Below are 16,787 nucleotides of genomic sequence, written 5' to 3' on the forward strand. Positions count from 1 at the left end.
ACCTCTGTAATCTCCTCACTAGTTGTCTGACCTTCTTACTGTCTGTGTGCTGGCCATCACTGCTTCTGCTAACTGAGTCACCCCCAAGGTCTGCTGCTGGTTTGCTGGAGCCTGGACTATGCTGGAGGAGTCTGTGCTGGACTGTGCTCTGCTCTAGCCCCCATGGAACAGACCTTTCCTGCTAACCTGCTAGGTTGTCTTGGGCAAGAAAATTGTTTCATCCCATCTTTTTGTGGGTTCTGCCACTCCAGAACTTGTTTTGAGGTGTTAAAATTTTTTTTGGATTGGAATTTGGGAGAGCCCAGGTGAGTCCCTGCCTTTTCTCTTCCATCTTGGCTCTGCCTCCTCCTTCCAGTCTTTTTATACCTTACTCCCCAACTTATAATCTTCGATTCAGTGACACTGATCTTCTAGCTATTCCACAAATAAGTCATTTCATCTCTCCACTTAGGGCATTCTCTTTGGCCATCCACCTTACCTGGAACCCTACTCTGCTATGACTACTGACCTCCCTGGCTTCCTTTAAGTCCTAACTAAAATCCTACTTCATATAAGAAGCCTTCCAACTCCTCTTAATTCCAGAGTCTTCCCTCTGTTAATTCCTTCTATTTATCTTGTATATAGCTTGCTTTGTCTATATTTGTTTGCATGTTGTCTTGAGACGAATGATTTATTGTACCCCTATTTTATTCCAACCAGTATTATTCAGTTTAGTGTGATTCCATAGGGATAGTGATTATTAGTGTTATACTTATCTATTAGTATACATTCACTCAAACTAGTCAAATGATATTAGTATAAGAATTAAATATATTAATACATATATTTAGGGATAATTAGATAAGATACATTATTTCTTGTAATAAGCCTCAAAACTTTAAACTCCAAGCTATAAATTAGTCTGTTCACTAGCCTGCTATGAAGTCCACTTACCAAAACACAAGAATGCTGACTAGAGGACCTCTACCTTTTAGGCTTATGGGACCAAGGCCAATATGTGAGAAGATGGCAGGACTCTGGACCTCCACTCTCTTTTGCTGTGTCCTAATGTGATATGGAAAGTCCCCCAATTTATTTTTGCACCTCTGGACCACCCTCTCTTGCCTAACATGAGAAGATGCCCATCTTATGACTACTTAGTCAATGGAAATGGCGCTCATCTTGCTCATTCTGTGACCACCTACATTGATGCATCATTTCTGGTCCTCCTGGAGGGTCAAGAGCAAAGTCTATCAACCAATGAGACCCTGTATTTTACTTTGCCTCTTCTCTGTATCTGGGCATAAAGTGCCATAAAAGTAAGGCTCTGGGGACAAGGGGACATCTTAAGTCATGAGGAAGATATGAGGTCCCATTCATTAAAATGGGCCATGACCCTTTAATAAAATGTTATTATTATGAATCAGCACTTGCCTCAGTGGTTTTTCTTGCAGATTGGACATTTTGGGGGTCCACAGTCCCCCCTCTTTAGATTGTAAGTTCCTTGAGGGCAAGAAATGTCTTTAGTCTCTTTTTGTATCCCTAGCACTTAGCATGGTGCCTAGTATGTAATTGGTGCTTAATAAATGTTTATTGATGGATCAGTTGATTCACTCCTAGGTGGCTGTAGACCCCACTTTGAGAACTGCTGCTCTAGGGAACATAATGCTGGCTTTAGGTTCAGAAGACCTGGGTTCAAATCACTGCTCTGCTGCTTAACTGAGTGATCTTGGGCAAATATTTATTCTCTTTGGTCTTTAGTTTCCTATCAGTAAAATAAATGCATTGGACTAAGTGACCTCTAGGGTCCCCTCTAGCTTTTACTACATGATCCTATAATCTTCCACTGCAATGGTGAAGACCTTCCAGTCTTTACTTAGTGATATTTCCATTTGTTTAATCTCTCTGTAATTGTAATGAAATTCTACCTGTAATTAATAATGAAAATTATTTTGATTAAAAAAAACTGATAGAGATTCCTTATAGATGATGAGAATCTCCACGTGCTCCCATTTATAGATGGCATTACATTACTTCAAGCCTCTGAATACTACAAGGCCTTCTCAACGAAATGCATGACCGCTCAAAATAGGATGATCTAAAAATCCACATAGAAAACAACAAATGGATGAAGAATGCCTTTTGTCTGGATTGTGAGGAGGATTGATGGGCAGCCCATTGAGTTAGTCCAAGTGCATATATCTTGGAAAGACATTTTAGATGTTGTAGTGCCAACGTGATACCCACAGCCGCTGCAGCTGCTATGAATATGCCAGTGTAGTTCTGAATCACAAAATACAATAGAATCTCTCCATGGAAGAAGCTAAAACATTTATTCAAACACCAGAAAGCTGAATCCCAACACCAGAGAGCCAGATCCATCATAGCGACAAAAAAATCTATACACATTAGCAATGCAGGGGCACTGCCACCCCCATGCCTTCCCTCTGTCGGCCTTCGCACAAGCAGACTCCTTTAAGCAAAATCACTCCCTCTCTCACACTAGCTACCGCTGTCTGCTCTCTCTCTCTCTCTCTCTCTCTCTCTGTCTCTCTGTCTCTCTCTCTCTCTCCAAGCTGCAGCTCCCACAGGCTCTCTCCCAGCTCTGACTGCTGCAACTTCCTACTCAGACCCTTCCTGCTCCACCGATTCTGGCAAGCTTCTCCCACCACAGGCTCCATGTGATTCAGACTCATGTGATCCCAGGCAGGTCACATGACCCTATTAATGGATGGGAAAGATCTTCCTAATTTCATTAACATAACAGATGTGTAATGTGCAATGAGCTGGCTTGGATTGAATAGAAAGAAGACAGAGGGCTGGATTGCATTCCTCCCAGCTTTTTTTAACTTTGTCCAGCCATTCTGCAACTCAAAACCCCATAATTTAAAATAACAATGGTCTTTTTGTGATGCCATATATATAGATAGTGAGATACCACAATCTTTGAAGAATCAAAATTGCAAGTGACCCAAGGTAATAGAAATTCAGGGAGAAAATTGGTATATTTAAACAGGCAAAATATGACCAATGACAGATTGTTCGTAAGAAATGGTATAAAATACATTGTCTAGAAAATACGTGATTGGAAAAGGGGATGGGCCAGCCACATAGCAAGAGTAAGGAATGCCAGATGGCCAACTTGAGTGGTGTACTGGTAGGTGTGCAATGTTAATATTCAATTCAACAAACACTTGCTAAGCTTCTACTTTATGTAAGGTACTGTGTCAGTTGTAAGGAAATCATGGACAAAAACAAAAAAATCAATCCCTGCTCCCAAGATCTGCTTTGTAAATTCTACCAGAGGATTCAACATGAAAACAGATTAACAAGAAGAGAATTGTATACTGTTCCATTAAGAACAGGGATAGATTAGTCCATTCCAGATTTTTGAGGAGAGGGAGAGCACTAACAATGAGTGGTTCAGCAAAGACTTTTCAATAGGAGGTGGCTCCTGACCTAAACCTTGAAGATTCTCTCTTTTTTTCCTAAGATTCTTTAAATATTTTTTAATGTAAAGGGCGTGTTTAGGAGTTTTTCTAAACAAGCTTATAATAGACTATAAAGGGGAGTTATCACAACAGCCTAAGGATTGTGAAAAGGTTCCCTAAACAATTTGGATAACATACGGAGTATGGCCCTTTGTTAGTTGCTGATCATTGGATGAAGGCAACCGATAGGACAATGGGAGCTTCTAAGACTGGGAGCTTTGCTGGACGAAACATCAGCCACATCCCTGGGGATCTTTAGAAAGCAAAAGCACCCTCTGAGGACAGTATTCAATCTTCACCAATTCTCTTATGCTTTTGGGAGGCAACAGCAAGGAAGATGATTTCTTTTTCCCTACGCCATTGGTAATGGCTAGTAGAAGTACATGGCTGTAGACCTGTGCTTGTTCATAGCCTAAGACGAGTTGGAGCAAGGTGTCTATTATGGTTGGAGAATCCAGTTGAGTCAAGTTGGTGAGAGAACTTGACAATCTGGTGTTTGGAGCTGGAATCCTATTTAGGAGGTGTCAGGCCCCCAGAGTTGAGTATCCTGCTGGCCTTACGATATGGTTTTCTGTCTTTCTGAAAGCACATGACAGTACTCTAGGTCAGCTAAACCCTTAGCTAGAGATAGTAGAGACCACAGTCTAACTAGGACCAGGTTCAGGAAGCCCAGTGGAATTTCATACCAGTAAGAGGACAACATGAGGGCTCAGTGGGGCCAGAAATGTAAGTTGCCTTGGCCACACATCTCCTCCCTTTGTGAACTCTATGGATGTTTGCTTTTTCTTTTAATGTAGTGTACCTTAGGTTTATAGGGGAGATATTTTGTTTCTTACTGTGCAATTTCCATAAAATGCCAAGGTTTGAACTAATTGTGTTAGCCGGCAGAGTAGAGAGAAGATGAGGGTTCATAATCTAGGTATAACTTTAGTACTGTGGACCCATAGAGTGCTTGAACCTGGAATAGTTGTCTTCTTGGGACCCAATGTGTGTGTGTGGGGGGGAACATCACAGTTGGGAGCTACATAAACTTGATACATTGTCTTGACATAGCAAACATACATTATTCAACAAATACCCACATAAACCCTATTAATATAAAATTAATCTGGAGATTCTTAAAGGACCAAGAGGAAGCCCTCCATTATTTGTGGGAGGACACAGGAGAGAAAGACAGATTAAGGAATAGTTATTTTTCTATTTGCACTGCTGGAGGAAATATCCACCTCAATAAGATCATGAATCCACTAAATCAGTAAAGAATTTAAGTACTATTTGGCCTGACACTGGTGGAGATACTGGGGAGAATTAAAAGACAAAAGATAGGTCTTGGGGAAAAATGAGTTCTATTTCAGATATAGGATCACAGATTTTGTAATGGGAACTTATTTCCTTTTATTAATTTTTATTGTTTAGAGGCCAGAGCTATGCCTTTTGCAGCTTTTGTTCAACTGAAAGCCCATCTTCTGTTAAAGTTAACCTCACGTGACCAAAATCTGTCCAATAGGATCTGGAAATTTACTTATAGCCTTAAACATTCCTTAAATAAGAAGAATCTCTACTGACCCTAATTCCTTGGTTATATATAAATCTCTCCCCTATTAGTGAACCCTCTAAATGTAGTTTAATTTGTAACTGACTTAGTTTATCTATAGAGTTTAAGTAGGTATATTAGTTATGAGATTATGACTCTTTATGTTCAACTTTTATAACACCAAAGGAAGCATGGGATTATAAATCTATCTTTTCTTTAACTTTTATGGCCTAAGGGAAATGTAGTAGATTATAATATGTAAAAGAATTATTTCTGTCACTCTGACATAAATTTGCTGAGACAATCTTAGAATCCTAATGGTCGCTGAGATTTTTTTTTGCCTGAGAAATGAATTTGTGCTTAAGCATAAGAATAAAACCTAAGTTCTTCTTACCTCTATAATTTCTCCATTGGGGTAGATAAATTTTGGCAGCTATTGTGCACCACATCTACTCAGAAAGAAGATATTTATACCATGACAGTTTAGAGTTGGAAGAGACCTGGGGTCAACAACAACTCCTTCATTTTACAGTTGTGGAAACTCAGGCCCAGAAAAGTTAAATGACTTGCCCAGTATTACATAAAATAGTATGTAGTGGGTCTTTTGGAGGGGGGAAAGCAGGGCAATTGAGGTTAAGTGACTTGCCCAAGGTCACATACCTAATGTGTCAAGTGTCTGAGGCTGGATTTGAACTCAGGTCCTCCTGACTCCAGGGCGGGTGCTCTACTCACTGCACCACCTAGCTGCCCCAATGTAGCATTTTTTTTTGAGGGCATTAAAATGAATTCTTCAATCTGGGGCATAAAATTTGACTCTTATCGGCCTTTCATCTTTCCCCAATCATTTAAAAGACATGTAATAAAACCTCCAAATGCTCAAGTACAACAAAACATCACTAATTCATTTCCTCTTAATTCAGAGTTTGTGATAATTCTGACAGCTCAGTATCTATGATTCTTATTGCCTAGAAACTTTGTCAGAACCTTAACCTAGAAATTTTATTGTGGGGATAGGAGACTTTTCGTGATTTTAAAATTTACTATATTTTTTACCCTGTATTCCCATATATACTGGACATAATGTTACACTCATTCCTTTAGCATATTCTGGCCTTTCCACTAATTTCCTTTACTACATCTCAGAAGCTTCCCCACCCCTGGACACAGTGGAAGTACATTCCTTCCCAGCCAACCTCTTCTTCAGACTGGCTGATTCCTCCCAGAATTCTCATTTTGAGGAAGTCTCTCAGGTCAATCTTGTCTTCCTTTCTCTCCAGCATGAACTCTTGTCTCTCCAGACTTTGTCATCATTTCCCCCTCACCCCCACCAGCTTCCTTTCATGTGTTTACTCCATTAGAGTGTAAGCCCTTAGGGCAGGCACCATCTTTCCACCTGGCTTTTATTTGTATTTCAAGTGCTTGTACAGCACCTGGCACATCATAAGAGCTTAGTATATACTTGTTAACTTGGATGCTGTTCTTTCTTTTAATCCTCCTCTTAGTGTTTTTGTTACTATTGCTAAAATGACAAATTAGAACTATAAAAAGAAACTAAGAATTTAGAATTCCATCGAAAAGCAATACTTTGAATTCTGATGGAAGTGTTGAGGGTTGGCGGAGATGAGGTCCAGGAACCCCAAGACTGGAGTTCCCGGAAGGGGTCATTGAGGGGGAGTACCCCTCAAGGACCCGAGTACTGGAGAGGGTCGAGGCTGTCTGGAATGAATTCACAATCTCAAAACATTCTTTAAGTCAAGGTGGCAAAGATTTATTACGCTTTACAGTGGGCAAGAGTTCTTATGGAACCTGCAACCTTACAGGGGTGCAGGGAAAGTTTATATACAATACTTTGGGGTGAAACATGTCAATTAGGTGTTTTGGGGTGGGATTAGGGAGTGGTTAAGGGGTGGTCAGTTCTTAAAGGAACATATACTTTTTTGTATCTACTGCACAGGTATTTTACCCAGAGTTCACTGGGAAATAGCCCAAGGTGGGGCAACAATGAGGTATGGTTTTTGCCTTGAAACTTCACTAAGTCAACTAAAGGTCAGGGCTGACTGGAAATATCCAGGTTGCTTCCATCAAATGTCTTGTTAGACAAGATGAATGTAAAAGAGTATACAAATATCTGGGTCTAGCATGCACATGATAGGCCGGTGAGTAGTGAATAGCTTTATGACCCAGTGCATGACCAGTTTAGCATGTACACAGGGAGTCCAAACTAATAAAATCTATAGGTACAGCTGGCCGCAGTATCAGGAGGTGAGATAAGTGTTTTGCCAGGGCATGCTACCCAGCTTTGCTAGAAACTGTTAGGGCCAACGCTTTGAAGCTAGGGAAAGATGTGATTTTAGAACTGGACAGTGGTTTTGGAATCAGGATCCAGGCACAGGCACCCAAGCAGAGGCTAAGGAGAAATGTGATGCTAGAATTGGGATCCAAGCACAAGATCCCAAGCACCCCATCAGAAGTTTGCCACTTCTTATATAAGCTCATAATACTCACTACCAGGAGAAACGCTATCACTCTGACTCCTGCCTAAAATAAGAAGTAGTACTGCCTGTTATATTTTTGAAGGTCTTGTAATAATTACCAATTGGACACTAGTGCCTCATCTTTCATGGCCCTTAAATCCAGCGGTTCTTCCTCCTCCCCCTTCCCTAACATAGGACCATGTGCTGGGAAGGGGCGGGGGTTGGGATGGGTGGGAGGGTGTCCACACTCCAGGATGTCCGACGTCGTGCCTGTTCCAAATTCTTGGACAACAACTCCCATCTCGGTTGTCGCTTAGCATCCCCGCCACCTCATTCAAGAAGAGATCAAGGACGTGGCTAGACCCCTAGCGGCCAGCACGGATTTCTTTCAGAGCACGGGGAATGAACGGAGAATCAGACATTAATATCAGGCAGTTCGTGGGGCAGCCCGTTGCCGTCCCTGGCGCGCCGAAGGGTCAGCGAGGACCCCTGCGACGGCAGCGACGACGGACTCGTGGGTGTGAAAAGCGGGAGTCGGAGCGGCAGGGTTTTTTATAGTTGCCTTAGAAACGAGACTTCTTACTCTCTGCCCTTCGGCCCTCCCGGAATCAGTGTTACTCTCTGCCTCCAGCAGCATGTCTGTGAGCGAGATCTTCATCGAACTGCAGGGATTCCTGGCTGCTGAGCAGGACATCCGAGAGGCGAGGCTTTCCCCGGGTCCACCACCCGGCCTCCTCCCCCTCCTTCCCCTCCCGGACTCCTCCCCCCCTCCCCCGCCTTTCCCAGTCACCCCGCTCGTTAGACCCTCGTCCCCAGGCCTCCCCTCCTCACAGCCCCCCCCATCGCTTCCCTTGGTAATCTGGTCCTCAGGCGCCTCGCAGGCCCGCGCTTCTTCCCCGCCCCCTCCAGCTCTTGTATTTCCTGGGGAAATTTCCGACCAGTTCTGCACCTCATCCAGAAAATATTAATAGATGTAGTTAATTTATTCTAACTTTACCCAGAACATGCAGTTGTTTACAGAACCTTAAACTTGCAGAAGCAGCATCGGGGCTGTGATCATCGGCTTAGAGATGGAAGAGTATTTTATTTAATCCAGTCTGATAATTTTACAGACGGGTAAATTGAGGCCCTGAAAGGGGATGGGACTTGACACACTCGAAGTAAATACAGCCAGCATTCAAACCTACATCCTTTGACCTCCAAATCTGTTGCTTTGTTCTGCTTCTCGGGTTTAAACTCGAAGCAGAAAAGGATGTTGGGGTTGGGGGAGGGGGGTGGCGGCAAAGAAAGAGCTAAAGCCCAGTTTGATTCCCAGTGATTTAATAGTCCAAGTCCCTGGAGATTTAAATCTTTGTAGTCAGTGTCCTTGGAATTAGTTACAGTGACACCAGTAACAGGGTCAAGTATTTACAAAATATGGAAGGGATGTCGACCGTGCTCTGATTTGAGTCATATCCCTAGAACCATGTTTTCCTTCACTAATGCTCTTCCCCTCCCACCCCGATTTAATTTCATTTTCTAAATTTTTGCTTGTTGATGGTAGGGGGATTATTAAAGTTTTGGGTTTTTTTTGTGGTTTTGGTGGTGTTGTGAATAAAAAATTCAGAAAAGCGGAATTTTTAAAAATTGTGAGCTTTAGAGCTTTGTCGTTTTGTTATGTGGGAACAAGTGATAATGACTTCAACTCTGCAGTTTTTTTCAGTTGAATATTAATCGGGTGGGTGGTATTTTTAGTGTAATTTTGAGTGGGAAGTGTGAAAAGCTAAAGCTTTATGAGTTTAAGGTTGGGGTGGTAGAGATTATATTGGATTTATTTTGTAATTTAATCATTCATTCTCCTCCCCCAGGAAATCCGGAAAGTTGTGCAGAGTTTAGAGCAGACAGCCCGAGAAATTTTAACTCTGCTTCAAGGGGTTCATCAAGGTTCTGGATTTCAGGACAGTGAGTTCGTATTTGTTTTGATATTGATATTAGAGAGGACATTACTTCTATGGTATATGCATCTCCAGCCAATGATTGAAGTTCACACGTTGTATACATGTATGCCCTTGCATTTTCCGTTTAAAATGTCCATTTTGTTTTTAATGCTATTGTTTATGAAGTGGAGGAGTGTGTTGCTATTTATTTTTTAGGTTCACTGAATCCTAACATTGGTTTGTATCCTTAAATTACTTTCAATATTTGTAATATATCATTTGTTATTCAAAATAATGTGATGAGATTCCACTAAAAGTATGGCTGTGGCATTTGAGGGTTATAATTTGTTCTTTTGTTTTATAGTGTCTTAGTTGAAAATGTTGTAGGTTGCTAGAAGTAGTATGTAGTGCTTTTAATTCAAGGGTTTTCAATCAGCCCCATGAATTAGAAGCCAGATGTGCATCAAAGTCAAACTGAAGATCCTGATGCATACATAGTGCCAGCCCACATGGTTGAAGTATAGTTTCATTAGATACTACTATAATAATTTTTCTTGCATTTGGCAATGACATTGTTAACCACTGGCTCAAGGGGTTGACTAACCAGACCCAATATAATGTGGAAAAAAAGATTGCAATAATAATGTGGGAACCAAAGGCAGTCTTGGTTACTAAGAGCTTCATTATGAAAAATAATATCAAAGGGCAGTTTGTATCCTTCTGAGGATAACTTTTGTCTCTTCATCAAATCTTTTTCTTAAGCCTCATCTCCCATCTTTTTTTTTTTTAATTTGGACTTATACTACTTTGTTTTCCATGTTTGTTTCTAAATTGGTTAGTCACTGTCACTTTGAAAGTCAAGGTTATCGTTTGTGAACTCAGTTGAGGAAGCAGAAATATATGTTACAATGGTTCTGAAGCAAAAACTGTGTTGCTTTGTTTCCAGGTACTTTACATATGGAGACAATATTAGGCTAGAACCTTATGTGATATTCAGTCTTGCCTTCATTTCTTAATTTTGATCATCTTTTTATGATCAGTTCCAAAGAAATGTCTGAAAGCTCGAGAACATTTTGACACAGTAAAAACACAGCTAACATCTCTGAAGACCAAGTTCCCTGCTGAACAGTACTACAGGTTTGTGAGAAAATTAATGTGTCTCGTAGAAAGCCAAAGTAGAAGAGAATGTTTCATTGAAATTGTTAGTAAGCTATACTTGAAACTCTGCAGACACTGTGCTGAGGAGTCAGGTGCGAGTTAGATGGGACCATGGGGCCTACTATATTTGAAGCTGAAAGTTTTTAAGAAATGAAATTAATAGTTCTTATCTTAAAGACTGTTATTTTGCACCAGAGCCTGCTGACATTTAGCCAAAACTTTAGAATTAAGCTGTTGTCAGTTTCCATTAACTCTTTTTGATTGTTTTGTTTTTGGAGGGGTGAAGGTAGGGCAATTGGGGTTAAGTGACTTGCCCAAGGTCACACAGCTAGTAAGTGTGTCAAGTGTCTGAGGCAAGATTTGAACTCAGGTCCTCCTGACTCCAGGGCCGGTGCTCTACTCACTGTGCCACCTACCTGCCCCATTGATGTCTAAGAAAGACAAATATCACAGAATTTTAGAAGAGTGAAGGACCTTTGGATAATCTAGTTGAGACTCATTTTTCAGGTAAGGAAAGTTGAGAACCAGAGAAATTAGTTTATGTCTGAATTTGCAAGGCAGAGATATGATGGCTGGGACTAGAGCCCAGTTCCCCAAATTCCCAGACATATGTTAATTTAGCAAGCATTTCTAATTTGAGTACAATAATGTTGAGCAAGAAGATACTTGTATTAGCAAGGCAATAAACACAACGTAGATGATAATTGTCATTATGCCTATGTGGTTCTGTATCACAAAATATAAGAGACTCTCCATATAAAAGGTAGAAGAAGTAAACCATTTATTCAGATACCAGAGAACCAGATCTCATAACTATTAAGCCCAATCCATCAAAGCCTCGAAGAATTCAATACACTATCACAGCAGAGAACCACTCTATCACATAACCCTCCTGCCCCCTGCTGGGGCCTTGCCACCAACAATCAGTCATAGCACAGCCACCACCTCTGCTTTCTCCCTCAGTTCTAACTGCTCTTTCAGCATTTCCTGTGGCACACTTTCCTTTTCCTCTAAGCAAGCTCCTCCTTAGGCTTCCTGTGAGGTAAGCAGGTCACATGGCCTATTAATGGGTGAGAAAGATCTTCAAATTTGAATTGTCATTACAGTACCTTGAGGGGGGAACACAGTTTTTCTGATCACTCAATTTAAATTTTAACTTAACATCCTTATTTTGTTGCAGATTTCATGAGCATTGGCGGTTTGTATTGCAACGCTTGGTCTTCCTGGCAGCATTTGTTGTGTATTTGGAAACAGAAACACTTGTGACTCGAGAAGCAGTTACAGAAATACTTGGCAGTAAGTTTGTTCTTAAATTATAACGATCTACATCATTTGGGATGACAGTATCATTTTTTTTTAAGAAAAATGTATTCAAGGAAGGGTACCTTAGTAGCATTTATTTTTGAAGAAGAAAAAAAGTTGGATGTGACCTAACAGCTTGAGAAAAACCAGTAATAAATAAGGTTGTGAAAAGTTTTGGGAAACTAAAATAATTTATCGTGTTCATAGCTGACTTGAGAAGCGTTTTAAAAAAATGTTTTTTTTCAGTTAACAAAAAGCTATTATGTCTCCCCACCTTTCTCTCTTGGGGAAAAACAAAGAAAAAACTCTACTTGTAATGAATTTGTATAGTCAAACAAAATAAATTCTCTCATTGGTTATGTCCAAAAAGTTGTGTCTTATTCTGCACCCTTCATCATATCTTGGTTCTTCACATGTTTCATCATGAGTTTTCTAGAATTGTAGTGGGTTACTGTGTTGATCAGAATTCTCAAGTCTTTTGAGGTTGTTTGTCTTTACAATGTTGTTATAGTGTAAAGTGTTCATCTGGTTCTGTTCACTTCACTCTGCATCAGTTCATACAAGTCTTTCCAGGTTTCTTTTAAACTATCCCTTTCATAATTTCTTATGCCACAATAATACTCCATTACATTCATGCATTTTAATTTGTTCGTCTCTTCTCCAGTTAATAAGTACCCTCTAAGAGAGACAATTTGAATCTGCTTTTATATTGGAACCAAGTTACATTCAGAGCATAATCTTACTTTACTGTGACATTTTTAGTTGAACCAGATCGAGAAAGAGGATTTCATTTGGACATTGAAGACTATCTCTCTGGCGTGCTAATTCTTGCTAGTGAACTGGTGAGACACCACTAATATGTCTTTAAAAAAATCTGCTTGTTGAACTATCAAAGGATAAAGTCAGTGAATGGTTAATGTTGTTAGCATATTTGGTAAGCCTCCTATCACCCAACAAATGTTTATCGAACATGTATATTTCTACAGCCATCAGTGAATAATTACTGAGGGCTGATTATGTGCCAAGCACTATGCCGGTTATTTTCAGAGATATATGCAACATATCCATGCCCTCAAGTAATATGTAATCTATAGGATGCACATGAAAAGTTAACTAACTGGTAGTATATAAGTGCTAAATGAGTGTATAGTGCAGAAGATACTCTAAGATGTGGTTTCCTTTCTTAAGATACAGTCTGATCACAGGTTAAAGAGTAAATACATAAACTATTATTGCGAGAAAGGATATCATTAAATGCACTGGTAAAGATTATAAATGTGATAGCAGTTCAAAAAAGAGAATAGAATTAAACTGGAGTCATTGGGAAGGTTTCTTGTAGAAGGAGGATCTTTAGCAAGACGTAGTAATGTAAGTTTGAAGAGGATTTGTTTTAAGAGAACATTACATTTTTAATGTTGGGTTCCTAAAATCATCTTTCTGTTGCTTTTGTATGACTGGCATAGTGGTAATAACAGCTCCTGTTTATAGAGAGTTTTAATGTTTACAGCAGTTCTTTTGGTTAGGTAGTGAAACTATATTTATCCCCATCATACTGGTGGGGAAACTGGAATTTAAAGAAGTTATGACTAGCTCAGGGTCACATAACTGGTAAATATTAAAGGTCGGACTTATTGGTTTTCTGACTATAATTTTGCCGTACCAGTATGTATTTCATTATAAACTATTTAGAAGACTTTGTTAATGCTGTGCTTCTCTAACTACATTTGTGAAAACAGCTGAACCTCTGAGGTCTTTATTAATTTTCATTTGTTTTGTACAGTACTGTAAATGATCAGTAATCCTGGTACACATATAATTCAGCATACTTTATTGCAAGACAGTTTAGGTCTAATTAGAGAAATCTTAGAAGGTGTTTAATTGTAATAAACTTTAACAAGTCATAAGTAGACTGAAATTATTTTATTTTCAAATGCTTTATTTCAATTGAGAATCTGAACTAGCTATATTTACTCAACAGTATATAGGGGGAGGTGGAATTTGATTAGAAATACCTACGCACACTCTTCCCCCCTTTTTTTTGTAGTTGTTTTTCAAATGAAGTAGTGCTAAAAGGTAACTTTTTAATAATGTATTGCAATTTTTTCCCCTTCTGCTTATAGTCTCGTCTGTCAGTTAACAGTGTCACTGCTGGGGACTATGCCCGTCCTCTTCATATCTCTACTTTCATCAATGAGCTAGATTCTGGCTTTCGACTTCTCAACTTAAAAAATGATTCACTGCGAAAACGCTATGATGGCCTGAAGTATGATGTGAAAAAAGTAGAAGAAGTGGTCTACGACTTGTCAATCCGAGGTTTCAATAAGGAAGCAGCAGCTGCTTGTACAGAGAAATAGATTTCTTTGTTTTGGCCTTGTTTACCTCCAATGGTTGCCAGTGAGGGGTGGGAGTTATCCCTCTCTTGTGGTAGTTTAGAGGATGCAAATGCTAAAAACTTCTCTTTATTTTCTTACCAGTTGCATGGTGCAGGTATAAGAAGTAAGACACTTTTTTTTTTAAGGAAAAAAAGCCTTCAGAAGGACAGAATTCCCTTTGTTGTTTGCAGTGAACTTATTCTATAATTCAGTGTATTTCAGTTCTGCCAACAGTAGTAACTGCCACCTTCTTGGTAAAAATAGTTCTCATGTTAATCCTGACTTCCTTGACATACTGTGTTGAGTGTTTGATGTCTTGCTTGTATATTTTTCTGTCTGTGATAATTCCTACTCTTTACATATCCCAAAAGGCAGATCAATCATGCCTGGATCTGACATGAACTTATAAATAGGCAGTTAAAAAGAATTTTTGTAAAATTGAAAAATATATAAAACATGCTTTCTGGTTAAATAATGCCTTTGTTAATTCTAGTCCTGTTAACGAATTGAGTGTCAAAAGTTTTATACGGGAGGCATTTCTTAAGTATTCTTAATAATATTTGTAAAAATAAGATTTAATTTGCATAATCAAGCTAAAAATTATTTTGGGAGGTGGAGTGTCTATTTGGACTTAGGTTTTTGGTGATTTTCTTGACCCTCTTTAAAGAATGCTGTTATCAGGTTCAGACAGAAGTTTAGTCTTTAAAAACTTTTGCTTTTTGATATTGCTAGATCGATTCACTTACATAACTATTACCATAGAAACAGTCTACACTTAGGTAATGGTCACATGCTTCATGTGATATATGCCTAGATCACAAACCACATTTCTAGAAGCCAGCTAAATAGTTTGGACTGTAGCATGCAGCCATCAATGTGAGTTATTTTTGCAGAAATATCCTACATATTACATAAATGAGAATTCAGCAATTTGTACCTTGTGCAAAAGAAAGGTATTACCCTTAAATATGAGGTATGACAAATCTAAAATTGAATGGCAGTGGTTTCATAAGTACCAGTATCAGCCTTTAGATTTATGAATTTTGGTACATTATTTAATTTCAGTTTTCCATTTCCCATCTGCCAGGCAGAATTAAAAATACTCTCCATCTGTTATTCATAGATGTAATGAATGTTATTAAGACTGTAACTATACTGCTTAGAACTAATTGAAGGAAAGTTGCCACTCTTTACACTTGTACTACAAAGTAGTTACTAGCCTTGAGGTTGAATACTAGTCATTCTGTTTGTAACATAGAATTTACATGATCATAATGTAAGAATTTTGGCCTCTGTGTTAAGGAAAGTGGAAGCAGTGACACAAGTTATTACAGAGATTAATTTATGAACTGTTAACAGCACATACAAATTAACTCACAGACTATTGACAGCTGTGAATTTTAAGAGGTAATTGATGAGAAACATTTTTTGAGAACTCTTCTTAAAGAGTAGATTGTGGAAAGGTCTCTTTTTAAGAGCTTAGCCACTGAAAGGTGCTCAGGCAGGTGAAGCAAGGCATTTAAAAATATTACTATCCGACCCAAAAAGAAAAGGCTTTCCACTTAGATCTAAAGAAGATAGGGATCTGATGTCAAGTACTTTTTTTTCTTTTTAAGTGTTGATTCTGCTTGAAAATGTCAAAAGTTCTGCTTGAAAATGTCAAAAGTTCTGGGAAAGGCTTGGGTTATGATTCCAAGTGGAAAAATACGTTCAAATGGGAGAAGAGGGATGGTTGATTTTGAATGTGTGTTTTGTTTATTTGTTTTAGCTGTATTATTGCTGTCATATAAGAAATAAAATTTGTTTTTATTATTTGCAGTGGTAATCAGTAATATAGTATGAGAATACCTTATATAGATAGAAACTTGCTTTCTGTGTATTGGGGCTATAGAAGGATAAGGTTTAAATGTGTACACATCAAATATGCTATGAAAGATACAGCATTGGTCGTAAGACAAAGTAAAATGCTCAAAGGGTCAGATGATTCCCACGTGTTATACTTTGGCCTGGGAAACAAAACTTCCATTATGAAATAAAGAGAAGCTACAATTATGATTTTAGCGTGACAAAGGTCCTGTCAACCTTTTAGAATTCAAGACAGTGGGGTGGGAAGAGGAGAGAGGAATTGCAGTTTGTCAGATATTGAAGGGACCAAAACTCCATTTTGTTGTCTTGGCGAGGGCAGGGGATGAAAGAACCATTTTTTGTTTTAGAATGAACAGCTTCTATGTATACTTTAGCTTCTGTGGAAATACAGTAAGTGTTGGAGTAAATATACTTTAGGCACAGGCCTGCCAGAAACAGTTTTTCTGAATTTGTCATTCTAATGAAAGCATTGAAAAACTTTGAAAAATTGAAAAAATGAAAAAGTATTGAAAAATTGAAAGCTTGAAAAGATATCTAAACTGGCCAGAGTCTCTCCTCATGTCCTTTCACATGTCTCTAACACAAGATGTTTTGATATAGCATTTGTAAGAATATTGAACAAGGAAAATTCACAATATGATTACACAATCATTCTATTTTATCTTATAGAACCTTAATAGTCACTTAATCTTTAA

At 38.8% G+C, this 16,787-nt stretch overlaps 1 protein-coding gene across 1 annotated transcript; it reads left to right on the top strand.

The window, feature by feature from the left end:
- Positions 1–7,969: 7,969 nt before the first annotated feature.
- TSN (translin) lies at positions 7,970–16,278 on the top strand. The gene is made up of 6 exons (XM_036744480.1): positions 7,970–8,179; positions 9,326–9,419; positions 10,435–10,531; positions 11,733–11,848; positions 12,617–12,696; positions 13,975–16,278. Exons 1-6 carry the CDS (start codon positions 8,114–8,116, stop codon positions 14,206–14,208), a joined length of 687 nt encoding a protein of 228 aa, XP_036600375.1. The 5' UTR covers positions 7,970–8,113; the 3' UTR covers positions 14,209–16,278.
- The last annotated feature ends 509 nt before the right edge of the window (positions 16,279–16,787 follow it).

This window comes from Trichosurus vulpecula, chromosome 2 (genome assembly GCF_011100635.1).
Source record: "Trichosurus vulpecula isolate mTriVul1 chromosome 2, mTriVul1.pri, whole genome shotgun sequence".
In the NCBI taxonomy this organism is placed as follows: Eukaryota; Metazoa; Chordata; class Mammalia; order Diprotodontia; family Phalangeridae; genus Trichosurus; species Trichosurus vulpecula.